The sequence below is a fragment of the Pinus tabuliformis genome, chromosome 7, assembly GCF_031772625.1.
Source record: "Pinus tabuliformis cultivar Carrire ecotype Pingquan chromosome 7, CPIR1, whole genome shotgun sequence".
Classification (NCBI taxonomy): domain Eukaryota; kingdom Viridiplantae; phylum Streptophyta; class Pinopsida; order Pinales; family Pinaceae; genus Pinus; species Pinus tabuliformis.
The window spans coordinates 2,073,504,947-2,073,528,401 of NC_142293.1; the positions used below are offsets into that span (position 1 = coordinate 2,073,504,947).

At 36.7% G+C, this 23,455-nt stretch overlaps 1 protein-coding gene across 2 annotated transcripts in view; it reads right to left on the reverse strand.

The window, feature by feature from the left end:
- Positions 1-347: 347 nt before the first annotated feature.
- LOC149256831 (protein AE7-like) overlaps positions 348-23,455 on the reverse strand; it is a 143,630-nt gene continuing 120,522 nt past the window's right edge. For both annotated transcript variants that reach the window (XM_089460897.1, XM_089460896.1), the window contains 4 exons: positions 23,100-23,203; positions 22,871-22,970; positions 1,173-1,218; positions 348-752 (listed from right to left, as the gene is read on the reverse strand). In XM_089460897.1, coding sequence (XP_089317023.1) covers positions 652-752; positions 1,173-1,218; positions 22,871-22,970; positions 23,100-23,203 — 351 coding nt within the window. In that variant the 3' untranslated portion in view covers positions 348-651. The remainder of the gene's footprint in view (positions 753-1,172; positions 1,219-22,870; positions 22,971-23,099; positions 23,204-23,455) is intronic.

Consider the following 23,455-nt stretch of genomic DNA (forward strand, 5'->3'; position numbering starts at 1 on the left):
TAGCATTGTAGGAAGAGGAAGCAAAGCCTTATACAGTCATTGATATTTTTTCTGTAATTCTGTAACATGACTGTTTTACACACACACAAAAGAGATCGATGGGATATTCAATCAGTTTATTACCCACTATATAATAAGTCACCATTATTCTAGCATTTCCCTTTCTCCAATGTATAAGCATTCTTTGGACATATTAACAAAATTTCAGTCTCTTCCAATTCTGTGGCATTGCCTTTTATTAACAGTTTGCTAGTGTGGTATAATAGACATATTGAACAGCAAATAGTGCCCCATTAAATCTAAGCTACACTGTAATTCTGACAAATTTCAGAGCAAGAAAAAAACAATAGTACTTAATTGCTATTCCAATCAATTATTGATATAATGTCAGTTTACATATGTTGGACATGGTTAGCTTCAAATTAGGAAAACCGACAAGGGGAGGCAACCAAAGGGATTAACCTCAAAATAACAAGGATAACAAGTTATGTAGACATGCACATGATACAACCTTAATACATTCTCCTAGAAGAGAATATCCTCTGGTAATGATTCATCCCCAATGGAGTTCAAGCATTCTGTGATGCTTTCAGCCCAATTATAAGTTTACATATGTGTACTATTACAGGTATAAAGTTTAAACCCTTGCAATCAATTGTTCGTAGGAGCAAGACAATCATCTACCATCTCCAAAAGATTTGGATTCTCTAAAGCAGCTGCCACACGTTCCTTGTCATTGAGTTGCTTGTTTACTGCAGCATGAAGAAAAAGCATTATTTTCAAATTTCTTAGATATTTCATGTATGTGTCCCATGAGCATTCTTATGAATCTCCTGCTCCTTTACTAGACTAATTTCTGCATTCCATTATTACTCTACAGACATTGCATATTGTTGTACATACAGATATATTAACAAAAGGTTTGTCTTTTATATTTTATAATTTATATCTTCAGACTATCCTTCACAAACAAATGACAATACACCAAGCTAATATAATGGGAGTGGAATTAAGCACAATCAATGACACAATAAATGTAAAGGAGACTATCCTTCTATCGAAAAAAACACACTTTCAGACTAGTACTAACTTATGATGAACACAAATATGGAAAAACATAAATGTATAAAGATGGTAAAAAAACCTATGAAGGTAATGATAAAGGGAATAACCTGCAGCCTCTGTTTGATGAGTTCCCGGTGCCACTCTTATATCCACCTACACGGCAGAATCAAATGAGAAGGCATACCAAAAAAATATATATATATATATATATATATATATTGATATTGATCTTAAAAGCAAAAAACATGAAGACAAATACAAACATTCATCAAGGTTTGACCATTGACGTATTAAACATGAACAGCGCATTCTCAGTTGGGCTACTAGTACTCTACCAAAGTTTAGTAGGGGCGAAACGTGTTAAAGATGAAATGCCCAATCTCTGTTGGACTACTCTACAAAATTTTAGTCGGGCTAAACTTAGAAGTTAGTGACACTTTTACAGGGGACAGACCAATTTTGGGTTGGCCTATTTTTGGCCAGGAATAATGCATTAACTTCTAAATACCAGATCTGATCTATTTCACAGCAAATAGTTTATACCCGGAAATTTATTTAACAAATTAATTTTTGAACTGCTGAAAATAAACACTGGTATTTTTAATTTTTCACAATAAATTTGTAGTGGAAAGTAATCGGAAAAAATCAGTCACAAACAGCACATAAATCTTCCCAATCAAACCTCTCTTCACTTTTATTAATCTGGAAAATTTAGCACCTTGACTCACAAAGAAATACACATAAATTACAGCAATTGTTTGAACCTGGAAATGTCCCACTGGAAATTTGACCTAGAGGAATTGGCTGCCTGAAGAATAACTTGGCACTTGGCAAAACTCGATCTATATAAGTCTCGGCCTCTTCTTTCCTACACAGCTACACTGGAATTCTCAGCCTCCCCAAATTTCCTCTCCGGAAAATCCTACTTCACACTTTTCCCCTTCTCTTAAGTCACTCAAGCCTCTCAGTGCTTGAAAAAATCTCTCTCAATCATTATGTTGTACCTTCCTCCTCCCCTTAGGCTCCCTATATAATTTCTCATTGAGTGAAATCCCTAATATCCAAAGTGATAGAGAGCTGGGATAAAATCCTAACCCATTTACATCAATGGTGGAGATTAGATCTTGTTGATTTTTCAAGGTCTTCTAATCTGATAATTACTTCTTATGATTTCTTATATTAATCTTTCTTGTATTCACATTCATCATAAAGTAATTACACAGAAGATCTCAACAATAGAAACAAAAATGCCAGTAGGATCATAAAGAGACAGCCAAACAAGAGACACAAGTATTTTACCCTAGGAAAACCCACTTGGAGGAAAAAAACCTAGCAACCTTTTCCTCAGAAAAATTCTTCAAGAGATACATCTAAACCTACTAGTCAAAATGAATGTCAAACTGACCAGCAAGAAAGTCTTGGTCAAACCTGATCAACCTACCCTCTTGTCAAGTCAATATTTTACCCACTAAACTCAGTCTGGTCTGATCTGCCAGGGCTGAATTTTGGCCCACTTCTGCACCTGAAAAATCCGTGCCTGCTGCCCACAGATACCCAGAAATTCGACCTTTCTATCACACGAGTGAAGTTAACAGGAGAGAGAAAATGCAACATGTGCAAGGTCAAACAAGAAAGAGAGAGCTCAGTCAACTAGTTGATAACTTTGGCGTTCTTCTTCTTTGTCTTCTTCGCTTGCATGAATAGAGACAGACCTCTTCTTAGGTGTGATCCAAATTGTGTTAGGGAAAGGAAGTCGAAAGCCTTTATATAGTAATCCTAGGAGGCTGAATAGATGTGACAAGGGGCAGGCCGACTTGGAGGGCCAACCTGATTTTCTTGGAACCAAAATTCAAAATTCAAAAATCAAAATTTCTCTTTTGAAGCCGACATGAAGAGCATGTTTTATATTTATTATTACATATATTTGGAAGGTTAGCATTATTAATTATGAAGACCGACCATAGCTACAAAAATCAACACTCCCTCTTAGCTAAGGCAGTATTCATAATGACTATCTAGATGTTCTCTTGTTGACGAATATCTCTCAAAAAAAAATTAAAACAACATCAGCATCATCTGATTACCATAATCCTGGTCAACAACTTTGACCCATGGTAAAATCTACAACATCAACTAGGTACCATAATTCTAATTAGCATATGTAACCCATTGTACATCATTAGCATCAACTAGCCACCATGATTCTTGTCGACACCTCTAACCCATGGTATACAAACTAGTCTTGGTTCACCATCTTCCTGGTCAATCTCTTTGACCCATGGTTAAAACCTAGGGGCACACTCAATTCATTTGAGTAATCCTCATCCCAAATCCAAAGGCATTATGGTTTGCTGCTAAATGTGCTCCCTCAACCTCTTTGGAGAGTAATCTTGAACCTGATGCTTAAAAGCACCCACTCAACTCTATGGTTGAGTAATTTTGGGCTTCTAGGACCATTCTTCCTAATTTTGGTCAACATACTGGACCCAAAAAGAATGATTTCCCTGAGGAAAAGGTTGAATGAGCTAGCCATGTTGATGTGTCAATCCACTACCTATGGAAAGTATCTTGCATCAACATCATGCTCAACAAATCATCACTTGTAACCTGGTCAACAACTATGACCTATGGTGAAACCCTGCGCTATTACCATTCCTGCATGCTAATTGAATGGTAACTCTCTTGCTCGATGCCGAAGGCACTCCACCTAGGGAGCACTCTCGGCCTTGATGCCCTCTGGGCCATTTTCCCTAGCCATATTTTGTGGCCCCTGGTCAATACTTTGACCTCTCTATATCCTGACCTAGGAAGAATGTTTGTGCCTTGATGCTACAACATCAACACTCCCTTTGACTAAGGGAAGCATTCTCAACTAATCTAAGCTTGTCCCCGAGTATACAAACTTCACCCTAGGACAAAGGCTTTGTAAGAATGCCAGCATCCTACTCATTTGTAGAAATGTATTGGACCCCCATTGCTCCCTTTTGTATCATGTCTCAGATGTTCTGGTACCATGATCTTGATGTGTTTCGACCTGTCATCTTGATCGTTTGTTGCACCTGATCAAACAATACAGCAAGCAGCTTCCAAAGCCATATTGTTTCATAACTCGCTAAACTAGTTGCAATATACTTGCCCTCTACAGTCCTGAGTGCGACAGATGTCTACTTTCGACCCAAGCAGAACAAAAACTAAATCATCATCCTAATGTGCTCTTCCTGTCTTTAGCACTCTCTTCCTAATCTAAATCTTTGTATGTTGTAGAAATTAATTGTTATTGATGTCAAAGGTTTTTCAAATTAAGATAAAAATCACAGAAGCTTAAAGAGGACTTTAAGCTCTTTCCAAAAAGTATTCACTTGCCTCCTAACTCCTCGTTGAAGAGAATTAGCATTTACAAGTTGGAAAATACCTATTTTTTATCTTTGTCAAGTCGTCCCCCTCCAAAACAGATGTGTCTGTTCATGTATGATCGAATCAATAGAAATATACAACTCTTCTCCACTCAACCTCCAACTCGTCCAAGCACAAGACAATGAGTTCAGTCTATAGCAAGAAGAATTACAAGTTCATATCACATGAACCTTGCAGCAAATTGAAGAAGATATATCTCGGTTTATGGTTTCTAGATTATAAGGGTCATGGGATGTGGTTTTGGTGACATTCTGATCTGTTCTTGAAGTCTAGTGATCAAGCTTTGTTGGAAGTTCTTTTGGTCAGCATTTTTTGAGGAAGTCTATTGTTAAAATTTTAGTCTTCTTGTGGATAAATCTCGGCCCACGTTGTTTGAGCAGACCTCAGCCTACAATGGAGCAGAACTCGGCCTACATCAGTAGACCTCAACCTCCTGCAACCCTCAGACATGGCTCAGACTGTACATCCTCAGACAGTGGCTCAGCTATAGCTCCTCAAACTATAGCTTCCTTGTAGTATTTCAAACTTGAGATTTTTTATTTTTTTAATCTTGTTTTGAGAACAGAATTGGATCAATTTATGAGCACATTTTGATAAATCTATAAGCTGGATTTGGGTTTTTCATGGGAAATTCATCCCATAGCTACCCAAATTTCAACACTCCCTCTCAGCTTGGGAGGAATTTCCAACTGCATCATAAGTCTCATCTCAGGTGTCCATATATCATCATTGTTGCATCATATCTCAACTAAACAATGATGCCCTGATCTAACGAAGAAGAATCATCATAGGGGAGATCAATTTACCACCAAGGTAAAGATCCTCCAAACCCTATAACTACCAACTAATCCTCATCGACCATAAGGGAGATCGATTTACCACAAGTGGTAAAGATCCTCAATACCCAATGTCGTATCCAACATGATCCCCAGTTATCAAGTGGTTGAACACCATGCATCCCCGACTTTGGGAGGATCAATTTACTAGATGTGTCTGCCATAGGTAAAGATCCTCCATATACCTAAGTCTCCTCGCTCATTGGCCAAATGAGTGGCAATCCCAACAAGCTCGTCTTATGGGTAGGATGTGTTATCACTCAGTAATTTCTCAAGGTTAAAGAAAGAAATCACTGAGGTAACCACAAACCACTTTTGGAGATCAGGACCTAGCCTTCCTAATCTCAGAGAGGGCTCTCTCTTTATGATTTAACTTTGTTTTAGTTAATTAATTTTAGGCTAGTTATGATTGTGCTTGGGTTTTTTATTTGGATTTGGGTGGTGGGATCACTTAGATGAAAAGAGTTGTCTTTTATCACTAGGCTATGGGGTCAAATGTCAGACAAACAAGACTGGATTAAGTTCTAAAAACAGTGTCTAGAGGGCAAGATAGAGGAGTTACTATAGATCTCAAAGGCTTGAAGGTGAAATGGTTTCCAATCGGATCTAGGGAGCAATTAAGGGTTCCCTAGGCCGGATCATGAAGATAAGTGAAAGAGGTCAACCGGGATGGGAGAGCAATTAAGGGTTCTCAAATTCGAGTATCAGAGGAAAACATATAAATGACTAATTGTGCAAAACAGAGTGTACTTAAACAAATTCTAAGTTAAATTTCCAGTTAATTCATTCAAATTTAGATAACAATTAAGTTTATGAAACACATAAGAAGGTAACAAAATCAGAGAAAGAAGATACTTCACCGCAATAGCTCATCTCATGAATCCTCTAGTGCAATTTTTTTATTGCTTGCTCCAGTCTGTTGACTTGAAAATTGGTACAATCACCCTTAGGTATAAGATCAAAATAACTCTACAAATGTATAGCAATCCACCCTGAATACTACGAATTATGAAGTATTTATACAAAAGAACTTTACAAAATATCTCAAATTGTATTGAGAACTAATCTAGGAAAAGGAAATATCTTCATGCAAGAAGATAGAGACAGCTATTGAACTATTGTTTGTTGTCCCTGTTATTTAGGTTCTGTTGTCTTTTAGTCTCTGATCTTTTGCCCTTTAAGCTGCTTGGTTGTTTGGTCTTCACGCTGGATGTCATATTTACTTATGACCCTTCATCTTATACACTTTCATCTGCCTGTTTTTCAACTTTATGTTTCCTCTGTTTAGTCTTTTAACTGTATGCTCTGTCACCTGCTTTTACTTTTACTTTTACTTTTCACTGTAAATCTTACTCACTCTTTCATGCTTCTGTGTTTTTAGTAAAAAATGATTTTTACTATGTAAAATACAAAATGTTTCTTGGAGAGTAGTTTGTAAGAATGTTTTGTTGTGCTGGTGAAAATGATTTCATTTGTGTTTTAACCATCACTGCCTCTGTGTAAATGATTTCTTTTGTACTGTGATAATTGTCCTTTTCTTCTGGATAAAAGCTTCTAAATACATTTTCCTTGCGAATCTTGGAGTAAACAAGTTTTGGAACTAGTATCAAAATTGTTTATCCAAGTTCTTGTTCTTCTAATTACCTGCAAAATACAACAATTTGTTAATAAAATCCAGGTCTGAGAGGAGGTGACCGAAGGCTGTATTTGAATTGGGAATAACTATGGACGGAGTCCGGAAGGTGTTCGGGAGGTAATCCATGGTGAAATCCAGTTGCAGAGGCTCAGGGTGGCGTAAATGGCTAAGGCAGGTTTTTAGTGAAAAACAAGCAAAAAGAGCGAAAATGAGCGTGCTCAGCGTTTTAACGAGTAACAGCTAGAATTGGCGCGAAATTTTATAATATGAACAGTGATGGTTTCGGCTTTAGCGGGGAGGCAGTATTAAGGCTCATCGCACTGCTTTTGGCCATCGGGCAGTATTTTCATGAGAGCACACGAGTTAGCGTGGAGCTGCCACATAGCCAAAAGGGGGCCGAGCAAAACCACGAATCTCGCGTGCATCGTTAGATCTGGGGATGATAGATCTAACTGCTATCGCGCGGTCAAGATGCACGAAGGGTAGTCAGGTGGAGATTAGCAGAGCCCGAGGGATAATTACACTTAATTTGTAATTATTTAATGAATAAGTGGTGTGGGTTAAAAGTATAATGCATGGGTTTATGGAGTGGAACCAAGGTTAACTGCGGCAGGATTTATTTAACCACACCAAGGGGGTGGGTTAAACGGGTTTTGTATCGGGAAAACGTGATTTTGCGGAGTTATCTTTATAAAGTGGGGTGAAACAAAACTTAGGATATATGGGGTTTTATGGGTTTTTTAGGAGTATGGTGGAGTTAATAAAGTAATGCGGGGGGGCGAATTTAAACTTAGGATAAAGGGGTTTTATGGGTTTTTTGTGTGAAATAAGCAAATTAATAAGGGGAAAATGATTTTCTCAAAGGGGAATAGGTTTCACACTAGGGAAAAAGGGTAAGGGTCAAAATGAAGGGAAAGGGGTATTTTCTTAGGAAATGATGGGATAATGGGGAAATTAGTAAGTATGTAGTGGGGGGTGAAATGAAATGAGGGGAAGTTAGCCAAATCAACTTGTGAACATCCTTTCACTTTCATAACTACTCCTGCACACTGAAACATAGGATTAAGCATGATAAATGTGCTTATGCTTCAATCAACTTTGTACTTTTGCAACCTTTCTTCTACTTACCCTTTACTTACCCTAACATTTTTTCTTCACTTTATTGGGTGCATTTAAACTAGCAAACCCTTTCTCTCCTTTTTCTTTTGAAAAGTAAACTATCTAATTCTAACCTTATATCTTCCAATGGCTCAGATTAAGCTTATGAGCACATTTTTATTTCTCTACCTAACTACTGATCTGCCAAGATTAAACAGTTTGGCTAGATCTTTATTCTCTATCTATAAACATGAAATTTAAAGCATGAAGTAGTCAAGATTAAACAATTTGATTATCATGGGTTGTGGCATGTTGGGTCCCTATAATACTAGTGATTACCCCATTACTATTGTAGTTATACCCCTTATTTATATTGTTGTGCCCCTATTACCCCCATATTGTTATTTTTGTGCCCCATAGAATCCCTCTATTGTTATTTTTGTGGCTTTATATTATTATTGTTAGGTCGGCTCGATTATATTGTGACTCCTTAGACTCCTATATATAGAAAGGAGGTTTTGTCATTTGTATCATCAAAGAATTGTTCATTTATGTAATGTAAAGGAGGTTGCCCCCTCGAAGAGGCTAAATTCTAAGGCGTTGATCTATCTTTTCTATCTTTTCTTTAGCTGGTTTCATAAAATTTGGTATCAGAGCTTTGGATTCTAGGGTTTCGCTGCTCCAAACAAGTCATCGTGGCATTTTCGCTATAACTTTTTTCTGTGACGTTTCAGAAGTCGCAAAAAAATCCATTTGAGAAGAAATCGCGTTGAACCTTGGGTCTGAATTTCAGAGCTTTTGGCGCGGTATTTGCGGAGATATGATCTGAGGAAGTTGGTCTTTTTGCAGACTCCTGAATTACATTCAAAATAGGTGACCTGGGGAAAATCGTCATAACTTTCTCTCTGGGGATCGGATTGAAATTTCGTAAGAAGGTACAGAAAAATGACGGACTGTAGTTTCCTGTATGTGTGTTTCAGATTCAAAGGTTGAAACAGTGACTCGTGGCACGTCGTACAAGTTTACTCTACTGAACTAGTCTAAAAGCAGGTCACTGTGGGAGATTTCACATAACTCTTCCTTGGAGAATCCAATTTGGGTCAGACTTGTGGCATTGGAAAGAGGACGCAGAAGGCTACTACAGGTTGCAATTTCAGAACTGGATGATCATAAATTACAGAGATACATCAAATTCAATATCAGGCTTCTATAAAGTGAAAAAAGGTGTGTAGTTTTTTTTAAACTTTTGTGTAAGCTTTGGTTTAACGGAATTCAAAGGGCATAGTAAAGCATTATTATCGGTAACTGATGGCCCGAGGAAAGAAAATGCAAACACCTAGTAAGGAACCTGAAAGCTCTAGCATGACTCATGAAGAAGAGGAAAAAATGCTACATGATATATCAAAATTACAAGAACAAGTGCAACAAATGTCACGCTCACAAAAGCTAACAGAAGCTAAGATAAGTGGCGTGGAAGCTAAGATAAAGGGCATGGAAGCTAAGATGGATGATTCGAAAACAGATTTGAAGAGAGACATGGCAGATTTGAAGACAGACATGGCAGATTTGAAGACCGATTTGACAAATTTTCTACAAGAAATACTTACTAATGGTGAAAAGGTTGTAAAGGAAACTCATGATGTGAACAAAAGTAATGTTAATCATGATTCCATAGACGCTAATGTTGGATCGAAGACCCACCATATTCCAAAAATCGATATGAGGAAGTTTGATGGCAAGCATCCCGCCACATGGATATTACAGATGGAGCAGTTCTTCGATCTCAATAATGTGCAAAACACACAAAAGGTATGTATGGCAACTGTATATTTGGAACCAAATCAGTTTGTAAGGTATCAATGGCTTTGCTCTCGTAAAAAATTTATCACTTGGGCAATTTTTGCGGAAGAATTGATAGCACATTATGAAGATACAAAAAGCAACACTTTTTTTAGCCAATTGATAAGTCTCAAACAAAAGGGTTCAGTAATGGAGCACATTGAGGAGTTCCAAAAATTGAACATAAGGGTAAAAGATATTCCAGAGGAGCATAGGATTGATGTGTTCATAGGGTCTTTAATGGATAATATCCAACATGATGTTCGCCTTTGGGAACCTGATTCATTAGAGAAAGCATTCAGGGTAGCAAGAAAAATGGAAAGCAAAATTATGGCAACTAGGAAGCATACCATTCACAACTATAAATACGGAAGTGTTGTTTCCCATAGTCTTCCACAACCTACAAGATTGACACCACAACAATTGGAAGAAAAAAGAGCAAAAGGGCTTTTGTTACAATTGTGATAGCAAATACACAAAAGGTCAAAAGAAGAGGATATACTCCAGGAACAAAGCCTAGATGAAGAACAAATAAATTTGACCATATCTTGTAATGCATTGGCGGGAATTACCACTCCTCAAACCATCAAGATAGAAGGACAAATCAAGAAGAAAAAGGTAATAGTGTTGATTGATTCAGGAAGCACCCACAATTTTATTCATTGTAGGGTAGCAAAAGAATTGAATTGCTTCCTATATCCAGCATCAGAGTGTCAAGTGATTGCAAATGGAGGAACAATAAATTGCTCTGGAAAGTGCCATAATATCAAGCTATCCATGGGAGAATATGTATTGACTAGCCCAATGCTTTCCATTCCAATGGGAGGTGTTGATGTTGTACTAGGAGTCCAATGGCTACAATCCTTGGGTACAATAGCTTTTAATTTTCAAGAACTTTTCATGAAATTTTCTGTGGAAGGAAAGGAAGTTGAATTAAGGGGTATTGTAGGAAAATCCCCACATCCATAAAGCATCTGTGAGGATTTCTTGGGTTGACAGGGTATTATCGCAAGTTCGTTAAGAATTATGGGAGAATAGCAGCACCTCTAACAACATTATTGAAGAAAGATTCATTTTCATGGACTCCGGAAGCAACAAAGGCCTTTGAAAATCTTAAAGAGGAAATGTGCCAAGCACCGGTCTTAGCTACACCGGACTTCACAAAAACCTTTATTGTGGAATGTGATGCTTCAGGAAATGGAATTGGTGTTGTTCTAATGCAAGATGAAAGACCCATTGCTTTTGAAAGTCGTCCAATCAAGGGAAAGTTTTTAAGCAAAGCTATTTATGAGAAGGAAATGTTGGCAATACTCCATGCACTTAAGAAATGGCGACCCTACCTAATGGGAAGACACTTCAAGGTAAAAACGGATCATGATACCTTTAAATACTTTTTAGAACAAAGATTATCCTCTGAAGAGCAACAAAAGTGGGTCACAAAAATGTTGGGTTATGACTTTAAAATCATCTACAAAAAAAGGTAAGCAAAATGTGGTGGCAAATGCACTCTCAAGAAAGGATGAGGATGTGGAAGCATTGTTGTGTGCCATTTCTATTATCCAACCAGATTGGATAAATGAAGCAGGGGAGGAATGGAAGAATGACAAAGAAGTGTGGGCACTTATTCGAAAGCTACAACAAGATTCCAGTACTTCTGATACATTTAGCTGGCAAAATGATTCGTTATGGTACAAAGATCGCTTATACCTCTGTAAGAATTCCCAGCTAAAACAAAAGATTCTTATGGAATTGCACACTTCTCCCTTAAGAGGGCACTCTTAAGAGGGCACTCAGGATTTTTAAAAACTTACCACAGGGTTAAGAAGGAATTTTTTTGGGATGGCCTTAAATCAGATATTCAAAAGTTTGTGGTGGAATGTTTGGTTTGCCAACAAAATAAAGTTGAAACAATTAAGACACCGGGTCTATTACAACCTTTATCCATTCCAAGCCAACGTTGGGAGGAGGTTTCAATGGATTTTATCACAGGTTTACCCAAGTCTGAGGGAAAGAGTGTCATCATGGTGGTAGTTGACAGACTTACCAAGTATGCACATTTTTGTGCATTATCACATCCATTTAAAGCCAGTACAGTTTCTACTGCATTTATGGAAACAGTTCAAAAGCTACATGGAAACCCAAAAATTATTGTAAGTGACAGAGATCCCATTTTCACTGGAAATTTTTGGACTGAATTATTTTCTTGTCTTGGTACTCAGTTAGCTCATAGCTCATCTTATCATCCTCAATCTGATGGGCAAACTGAGATAGTAAACAAATGTTTGGAAGGATATTTTCGTTGCTTTGTATATGATAAACAGACACAATGGGTCAAATGGTTGCCTCTGGTTGAATGGTGGTATAACACTTCCTTCCATACAACAACAAAAATGACCCCATTTATGGCACTTTATGGGTATCAACCACCATCCATCACAACATCATATTTAAGAGAAAATTCTAAGGTTCAGGCAGTGGAACATCACATCGAACATCAACAACAAGTCCTCCAACTCTTAAAGGATAACCTCGTGTTGGCACAAAATAGAATGAAACAACAGGCAGATCACCATCGCAATGAAAGAAGTTTTGATGTAGGTGATTGGGTATTCCTACGGCTACAACCATATAAGCAAATGTCCCTAAAGCAAGCTAAGAAGGATAATAAATTATCACCAAAGTATTATGGTTCGTACAAGGTGTTGCAAAAGATTGGTACTATGGCATACAAATTGGAGCTTCCTGCAGCTTGTCGACTGCACCCAGTTTTCCATGTTTCATGTTTAAAGAAGGTTATAGGCGACAAGCTCCCAGTTCAAACAATATGGAAGGAAAAATTATATTGGAACCGGAAGCAGTCACAGAAACAAGAACTCGACAGCTACGAAATCAATCAATTTCAAAGTATCTTATCAAGTGGAAGAACTTATCCGCTGAAGATTCCACATGGGAGGATGAGAATTTTATGCAGAAGTATCCAGAACTACTCAAGCGTTGAGGACAACACTTTTTTGAAGGAGGGGCATGTTGGGCCTATAATACTAGTGATTACCCCATTACTATTGTAGTTATACCCCTTATTTATATTGTTGTGCCCCTATTACCCCCATAGTGTTATTTTTGTGCCCCATAGAATACCTCTATTGTTATTTTTGTGGCTTTATATTATTATTGTTAGGTCGGCTGGATTATATTGTGACTCCTTAGACTCCTATATATAGAAATGAGGTTTTGTCATTTGTATCATCAAAGAATTGTTCATTTATGTAATGTAAAGAAGGTTGCCCCCTTGAGCTAGTTTCATAACATGGCATTTATGACAAGCTGCACACAACCATTATTTTGCACAGTAAAGTAAAAAGTAGTGGCACTTAGACTTGCACACTTTCATGCTCTGTTTTTGTTTGGGGTTCATATTTTTTTAATTTTTGATCTTTTCTTATTATTTTTGTCCTTTGATTATTCTTTTAGGACATACCCTCTTTACATTTTTTAATTTTTTAATATGGAAAACATTTGCAAAAAAACAAAGATATGTACAATATTACAAGACTTAACATAGTCAATTCAAAATTATGATCCCTATTATTATAGGAACCTAACAGTGGCTCCACTTGGGGATGGCATCTCCTTGTGAAATGTCAAGAACACCGTTGACTAGTGGCCTGATCCATTGGGCCAATCCCAAGCCTGCACCTGCTTTGTTATACAATCTTTGTGACTAAAAATCTTGAACTAAAATCACAACCTTTTCTGCAAACTGAAATCTGATATGAAACTGAAAAAAGGTACTGCTAACCTCAAACCAAACTACTAGATCATCAAGACCTAAGGGCCTTCTTCTTGGTCTTAAATCTTAATGAATTATTTCAATACTTGCTGCTGAAAACTGAATTTATTCAAACTGAAATCCTACACTTAAGGGCCTTCTTCTTGGTCTTAAATCTTAATGAATTATTTCAATACTTGCTGCTGAAAACTGAATTTATTCAAACTGAAATCCTACCTACTTACTCTAATCAGTTGTCCAACTGCTGGTTAGGTAAAATGAAACAACCAATGCAACCATTCAAACATTATATACATTGGTGGATTTTGCTGCTTGTGCTTGTTTGTGATTAAAACTGAAGTTCTACAAGCCAATATAATCTTGTCAACAAATGAGAAGATAAGGAAATACTTTATTTCCTTTGTTGACTCTAAAAACTGTACAAAAGGATCTTCCAAAATATATACACTATTGTTCTAGATGACTTCCATGCCATGAAACTAAAATGTCATTTTTAACTTTATCCCCTTGCAGATTTTCAGACAAGCTTTGTGATGATATTTCTACTGACTGAAATGTTTCATTGATGAAACCTTTATCATCTTTATCCTGAATCTCATAGTTAGTTAATGAATAAAAATTCTAAGTGCATTCATTATCCAACATATCAACAATTGGATCATAAAAAACTTGGAAGGATTGCTACAACTTATTGCATATAGGTCTGAATGGAAATTCATAGATTTCTACAAGCTGCTTATCCTTTTCTTTAGAGATTTTATACCACATTTCCTTTAAAAACTGAAATGATTCAAAACATAGTGGTATAGAACTTCCCTGTGTCATTTTATCAGGTGTTTCAATGAAATTTGATAATTTTAATTGTGAAACCGAAGAATCCTAATTAAGACTTTCATTGTTTTCTTTGTTGTCAATATCAATACCTAAAGACTGCTGATATTTGATAGATATAAAGTTTTCTCTAATGAACTGAAATGAAGCTAAACAAAGAGGCAAAGAAACTTTACTTATTTCCAACTTTTATGCACTTCCTTTCTCATCCTTATATCTGATATGTATACACTAATCACTATATTTAATTTGCTAAAACTGAATTTCCTCATCCTCCCAACTAGTTTCTGAATGCTCTATAGAGCTAGCTTGAATTCGAAGAACATAATTATCATCATACTGATCATACTTAGGCAAATCATTAAAAGAAGGAATGTCATCAAACATACACACCAAGTCTATAGATTCCTCTTCCACATATTGATCTATAAATCCATTTTCTGACCTATGGTACTTGGAATTAGCAGGAATTTGTTCATGGCTATCAAACTCTTCTTTTTGTGAAATAAATAGGTCATGGTGATTTTGAGCAAAAATTTTATCTTTCATGGTGATCTTCTGTATCCTTTCCTCTATTTTTCTTACCAAAATGTTGAGTTTTTCCTCTGCAATGTTGTTCTTCTCTACTTCTTTCAACTTTTCTCTTCTAATTTGCAGATTAACTTCTACATCTACTGCAATGTTCTGCATCTGTTCAAGAGTTGTTGGGTTTCTTTCTCTTCGTTGAAATGCTATTTCTGGATCAAATGCTTTTGGATAATGCACGTGAGCTAAATCAGGAAGAGGTCTTATATTTGATGGCATTGAATAATAGATTTGATTAAATCTATCATAAAATTGTTGTATTGTTTCATTTGGTTGTCTTTTCAACTGATTATATTCTTCTATGATCACAAAAAGATTGACTTTGATTATCCATCTATCAAGGAAAAATATGACAAATTGCTGGAAATTTGAGATGCTTGCAATAGGTAGATTCTTGAACAAACTCTTTACTCTACTTTGCAAAGAAAGAGCAAAAAGTCTGATTCTAACATCATCTTCATCAATCTCAAATAAGTCCAGATAATTCTCAAAACCTTAAATATGTTTTTGGACAGTGATACCATTCTCTCCATCAAAACTCGGGAGATATTTGTAATAGTTATCAGTAAATCATAGCGTATAGGAGGTAACATGAAGGGCTTATATCTATCAGGAACCTTACAAGGTATAGGAATATGTACAGGGATTGTAAGATTAGTCTTGATTGTTTGAGGCTTCTCAATCGGAAAATGATCATCATAAGATTCAAAAATATGTTGCTCAAATGGATAAGGAGAACTTATATTTACAATCTTCAAAGGAAAATAATCAAAAATTAATTTAAAATCTTCTATAAAATACAATATACATTGAAAAACCTTCTTGATGAGAAAGAACATAATGTCTCGGATTGCAATCCAAGTTAGAAGCCTAATCTTCCCATATTGTTCTAGGTTCATTCCTCCAATGGAGTCTTGATTGTGAAATCGATTTGGAGCTGGAGTCGCCAGGTGGATGATTTTAACCTTTGTGTGTCTGATCACTATCCACCATCATAGATCAGATCTGGTCTTTGTATGATCTTTCTGAAGAAAAGGTTCTCTTCCCCAATATGGTCGCCACTATGTTATCACTCAGTGATTTCTCAAAGTTAAAGAAAAAAATCACCGAGGTAACCACAAACCACTTTTGGAGATCAGGACTTAGCCTTCCTAATCTCAGAGAAAGGTCTCTCTTTATGATTTAACTTTGTTTTAGATAATTTTGATTTGGATTTGGGTGGTGGGATGACTTACTTATATGAAAAGGGTTGTCTTTTACCATTGGGCTATGGGGTCAAATGTCAGACAAACAAGACTGGATTAAGTTCTAAAAACAGTGTCTAGAGGGCAAGATACAGGAGTTACTACAGATCTCAAAGGCTTGAAGGTGAAATGTTTTCCAATCGGATTCAAGGAGCAATTAACGGTTCCCTAGACCGTATCATGAAGAGAAGTGAAAGAGGTCAACCGGGACGGGAGAGAAATTAAGGGATCTCAAATCTGGGTATCAGAGGAAAACATATAAATGGCTAATTGTGCAAAACATAGTGTACTTAAACAAATTCTGAATTAAATTTCCAGTTAATTCATTCAAATTTAGATAGCAATTAAGTTTATGAAACACATAAGAAGGTAACAAAATCAGACAAAAAAGATACTTCACTGTAATAGCTCATCTCATGAATCCTCTAGTGCAATCTTTTTATTACTTGCTCCAGTCTATTGACTTGAGAATTGGTACAATCACCCTTAGGTTTAAGATCAAAATAACTCTACAAATGTATAGCAATCCACCCTGAATACTTCGAATTATGAAGTACTTATACAAAAGAACTTTACAAAATATCTCAAACTGTATTGAGAACTAATCTAGGAAAAAGAAATATCTTTATGCAAGAAGATAGAGACAACTATTGAATTGTTGTTTGTTGTTCCCGTTATTTAGGTTCTGCTATCTTTTAGTCTCTGATCTTTTGCCCTTTAAGCTGCTTGGCTGTTTGGTCTTCACGTTGGATATCATATTTACTTATGACCTTTCATCTTATACACTTTCATCTGCCTGCTTTCAACTGTATGTTTCCTCGGTTTAGTCTTTTAACTGTATGCTCTGTCACCTGCTTCTACTTTTACTTTTCACTGTAAATCTTACTCACTCTTTCATGCTTCTGCGTTTTTAGTAAAAACTGATTTTTACTATGTAGAATACAAAATGCTTCTCGGAGAGTAGCTTGTAAGAATGTTTTGCTATGCTGGTGAAAATGATTTCATCTGTGTTTTAACCAGTACTGCTTGTGTGTAAATGATTTCTTTTATACTATGATAATTGTCCTTTTCTTCTAGATAAAGGCTTCTGAGTACATTTTCCTTGCGAATCTTGGTGTAAACAAGTTTTGGAACTAGTATCAAAAATGTTTATCCAAGTCCCTGTTCTTCTAATTACCTGCAAAATACAACAATTCATTAATAAAATCCAGGTTTGAGAGGAGGTGACCGAAGGCTGTATTTGAATTGGGAATAACTGTGGATGGAGTCCGAAAGGTGTTCAGGAGGTAATCCATGGTGAAATCCAGTTGCAAAGGCTCAGGGTGGCGTAAATGGCTAAGGAAAGTTTTTAGTGAAAAACAAGTGAAAAGAGCGAAAATGAGCGTGCTCAGCATTTTAACAGGTAACGGCTAGAATTGGCGCGAAATTTTATAATATGAACGGTGATGGTTTCAGCGTTAGCGGGGAGGCGATATTAAGGCTCATCGCCACTGCTTTTGCCCATCAGGCGGTATTTTCATGAGAGCACGCGAGCTAGCGTGGAGCTGCCACGTAGCCAAAAGGGACCCAAACAAAACCATGGATCTTGCGTGCTCTCGGGCCTTTAAAGCTCGGAAAAGAAATGAACGCGATATGGATGTGCGTCGTTAGATCTGGGGGTGATAGATCTAACGGCTATCGCGTGGTCAAGATGCACGAAGGGCAGTCAGGCGGAGATTAGCGAGGCCCGAGGGATAATTACACTTAATTTGTAATTATTTAATGAATAAGTGGTGCGGGTTAAAAGTATAATGCACGGGTTTATGGAGTGGGACCAAGGTTAACTGCGGCGGGGTTTATTTAACCACACCAAGGGGGTGGGTTAAATGGGTTTTGTATCAGGAAAATGTGATTTTGCGGAGTTCTCTTTATAAAGCGGGGTGAAACAAAACTTAGGATATATGGGGTTTTATGGGTTTTTATGGGTTTTCATGGGTTTTTTAGGAGTATGGCGGAGTTAATAAAGTAATGCAGGGGGAATTTAAACTTAAGATAAAGGAGTTTTATGGATTTTTTGTATGAAATAGGGAAATTAATAAGGGGAAAATGATTTTTTCAAAGGAGAATGGGTTTCACACTAGGGAAAAGCGGTTTTGGGTTGGGAAATGACTTTTGGAGGGTAATTTGCTAGGGAAATGTGTGAAACCGTCAAAATGAAGGGAAAAGGGTATTTTCTTAGGAAATTATGGGATAATGGGGAATTAATAAGTATGATAAATGTGCTTATGCTTCAACCAACTTTGTACTTCTGCAACTTTTCTTCTACTTACCCTAACATTTTTTCTTCACTTTATTGGATGTATTTAAACTAGTAGAACCTTTCTCTCCTTTTTCTTTTGAAAAGTAAACTATCTAATTCTAACCTTATATCTTCCAATGGCTCAGATTAAGCTTATGAGCACATTTTTATTTCTCTACCTAACCATTGATCTGCCAAGATTAAACAATTTGGCTAGATCTTTATTCTCTATCTATAAACATGAAATTTAAAGCATGAAGTAGTCAAGATTAAACAGTTTGACTGTCATGGGCTGTGGCATTTATGACAAGATGCACACAACCATTATTTTGCACAGTAAAGTAAAAAGTAGTGGCACTTAGGCTGGCACACTTTCATGATCTGTTTTTGTTTGAGGTTCATATTATTTTACTTTTTTGATCTTTTCTTATTCTTTTTGTCCTTTGGTTATTCTTTTAGAACATACCCTCTTTACATTTTTTAATGTTTTAATATGAAAAACATTTGCAGAAAAGCAAAGGTATGTACAATATTACAAGACTTAACATAGTCAATTCAAAATTATGATCCCTATTATTATAGGAACCTAACAGGATGCATGCTAGGGTATGTACACCATCAAGTCCCAGACTTTACTAGGGGAGATCACCTTATTAAAATAATAAGAATCCTCCAAGCCCTATATCCCCAAGGAGTACCTCACGCCCCTAGAAGCTCCCAGAGCTCAGTGTTCATTATCAGCCAGTATCTCTTCCCAGAAAGGATACTTTCTGCACAATTCCATGCTACTCTTTGAAGACCAAGAACTTTCCTTCTAACAAAGTCTTGGTGAGAATGTCAGCAACCTTCTCAACAGTTGAAGCCTCGTTGCTTCAATTCCACAACAAATCATTGTCAGAGCTTCACTGCTCCCTCTATGTTAAAGCCTCAACGCTCCTTTTGTGTTAGAGCCTCATCACTGCATTAGTGTTAGAGCCTCATTGATCTTGTTATTGCTCAAACTAGCAGGGGTCCCAGGAACGGATCCTATAGATCAACTACTAGGTCAAGGGGCAACAATGGGACGATAGCCCACTATCACCTCACCTAAGGCTCCCTGCTCTTTATAGACTCAATTATGAAACAAATTTCAAATTTCACGAAGCATCATATTCATAATCAAACTTCAAACTTAAATTGTAATATATTGTTTACAAAAAATATCATAACAAATATGAAAGAGTCAACAGTTATAAAAACTACTAGAAACTGGAAAGGACAAGTAATTATATTATCTATTGCTAATGCTTGGGCCCCTTGCCGCTACGAGGAACGTATAAGTTTTTCGTCTTGTTGGAAAATAGAGATCTTTGTCATTAATATCATCCTCTAAGCATTAATATCCAGAGATATCTTTGTCATTACCTTTGAAACTGTATAAGGATCCTTGTCATTAATACCACCCTCTAAGCATTAACATAAGATTAAAAAAACATAGCATGTCAAGTCAAGATTTTGTTTGAGTGATGGCTACATTTTTAGTAGGGTCATGATAGAGGAGTTAGACAACCAATGTCACTAACATCAAGTTACATAGAGGGATTGGTGCTCTTGATTAAATACGAGTTCCATACCCTAATACATGACAAAACCCAATGGAAACAATGCAATCCCCCAAATCCTGAAATCTTGAAAAACTGATAAGTCTACTGGATTTTGAATGAGAATTAAAATTCTACTTTCTCAATATGAAATCCAATGAGGTCAGAACCACTCTCAAACATCTTGAGTCATTTCATCATTTTACTTTAATAATTTAACATTACCATGAATCACATATCAATACTAGGGCCATAGGCTTGATCATTAGGCTACCCCACTCAAAAATTATTTGTTTCTTTGAAAAAAAATTTGCATTTGGAATGTTACTGCAAAAAATAATTGAAAAAAAGGTTAGGGAGCGAAAATGTTGCTCCTACGATCGCTCTCGAAACTTGCCTTTTGCGGAAGCGGTTTCGAGAGCGCGCTCCCAAAGGGAGCACGCTCCCTTCGCCCCTAAAGGAGCGCGCTCTGGGAGCGGGTTCGAGGGGGGGGGACTGCTCCCCTGCAACCTTGGTGATCAATGCCAAAGGAATAAAAGTGAAAGCGTTAAGACCCCTCGCCTCCTCCATCCCTTGAATATTCCTAATCAAAAGTAGAAAGAAGTATCAATGGATTTTATTCAAGGATTACCCATGTCATATGGAAAGGACAAAATTCTCGTAGTAGTCAATCAACTCATAAAATATGCACACTTCATAGGGATGAAGGAATCAGATTCAGCAAAAGAGATCGCTAAGATATTTTGTAAAATTGTCTACAAATTACATTGTTTTCCCAAAGTCATTGTTAGTGATAGAGATGCCAAATGTAAAGGAAATTTCTAGAAGGAACTCTTCAAACATGTTGGGACATGCCTCAACATGAGTTTAGCATATTATCCTCAAACAGACCGACAAATCGAGACCATCAATAAATTCTTAGAATCTTACCTTCGTTGTTATGCAACAGATAAGCAAAATAAGTGGGCTCAGTGGTTACACCTTGCTGAGTGGTGGTACAATTCAAAATATCACACTTTCGCAAAAATGACCACATGTCAAGCTTTGTATGGCTACGAACCTCCTAAATGGAAGGACTTGGCCTTCACCAAAACTACAGTTCTGGCAATTAAAGACCAGTTAGAAGACACCCAGAAAATCCTTCAAACATTGAAAGAAAATCAAGTATTGCAAGGAATCGCATGAAACAACAAGCCAACCACCATAGATCGGAAAGAGAACTTGAAGTTGGAGAGTGGGTACTTGTTAAGTTGCAACCTTACAAACGAGTATCGCTAAAGCAGAAGGGTAAAAACACGCTGGCACCAAAATTCTATGGACCATACCAAATCAACAAAAAGATCATCCAAGTAGCATACAGCTTAAGCCTTCCTGATAATAGTCGAGTTCACAACGTTTTTCATGTATCTTGTCTTAAAAAGGCATTGGGCAAACACCAATCAGCACAAACTACCCTGCCAATGTTAGATGATGAAGGCAAGCTCATTCTAGAACCAGAGGGAATCATCACTACCAGGGAGAAGACGTTATGTTCATGAGCAATTAAAGAATAACTTATCAAATGGAAGAATCTACAAGAAGAAGAGGCCTCTTGGGAGATAGAAGCATTTCGCCAAAAACACCCGTTGTTACATATGCTTTGAGGACAAAGCATCTTTTCAAGAGGGAGGCAATGTTATGTAAAAATTATTTAGTGTAATTTAGGTTGATTAGACAAAAGGGCACGATCATAAGATCATGCCCTTTCCCGAAAAGGTACCCATGGCGGTATATAAGCCAAGGACCCTCATTGTAAACAATCATCATTCAAGTTATTAATACAAATATATATATATATATATTTCTGTTCATTACTGAGCATGGTTGTTCCATTTTCCCAAATGGTCACTAATAAAATGCCTCAAACCACTTGCCACACATTCACAATGTACTTATGCAAGCAGTTCCTGCTCAAGCTGCATTTCTCAACAAGAAAGACATCTAAACCCAGGCTATCCAAATATCAGGTCCAAGTTACTTGGGAGTATCGTCTGTAGACAGCATCCCTGATGGCCCAATTCAGTTCCTGTCTAGTCAGCAAGAGGTGATCAAGTGCATCTAGAGAGTACTTAAAGGGGGAAGGCTCTAGAGTGATATGATGATCAATTGGAGAAGCTGAGATGCCTCTGAAAACCAACCCCATGAACAGCATGTGTAGAAATCCAAGGCAAGGGCATCCAATGAACAGAGTGCTAGGCAGATGTGCAAAAATCGCATCAGAAGCATATTCTGTAAGTGATCTGGAAGGTAGTCTTATGCATGTTACTTAGCTCTCTGTATTCAAGGTTTGAAAAAGGTGAGACCCACAAATCATATAATATTAAATCAATTTCGAAGGTTCAGAAAGATAATTAACAGTTAAACAAATTCAAATAATACTGTAACCATGCCCACTTGCAATCCCAGAACATATCTCGACAAGAGAATTAATTCATTCCTCAGTTAATTCAATCTCAGCGACATTATTCACATATTAACTCTATTATTCAGCCTTTTAATGGAAGATACTTAGGCTGCTTCTATCACTATAGATAACATAAAACTATCCAGTAATATTGCTGATTCAAGCTGGTGGACATTAATGTAATTTCTTTCTTTTAATTACTTTTTTAATTGTAGCAGATAAATCACATACCTTGAATCGAGAAGGCAGGCAGCGCATGAGTTTCACTCGCACACAAAGCCCAATAACTGTTGCCATGCTACAGTGTTCAACTGTAGGAGTAAATGTAACCCTAAAATGAACAAATATAAGACCATTCACATTTGTTGAAAATTGGATACAACAAAAACTGAAACAAGAAAATGGTTCAATTTAAAGAACCTCACATAACAAAAGGTAAATGAAGAAAAATAAACCTTACCTGATAAGACTGTGTTCATCATCAACCTCAATTGCATCTTCAGAAATTACTTTTAATTGCTCTAACGAATAAGGATGCTCTGGATCTTTGATGTCTCTTAGATGATGTATATCATAAAAGTTAAGGGAAACAAGTCCTAGTGTGTGAAAATGGACTTTTAACACAATTTTTACTTGACAAACATCTTAGCAATTAATACGACAACTAACTGTTAAACAGAAAGCTGGCCCAAAGACGAGCAAACACGTAAAACACAGTGAAAACTCCAAAAGTAGACTGTCAGTGTGAGTTTAGCTCATATAGTGTACTGCAGATAAAATCTGAACATCAGACAAGATTCATATCCTTTAGAATGG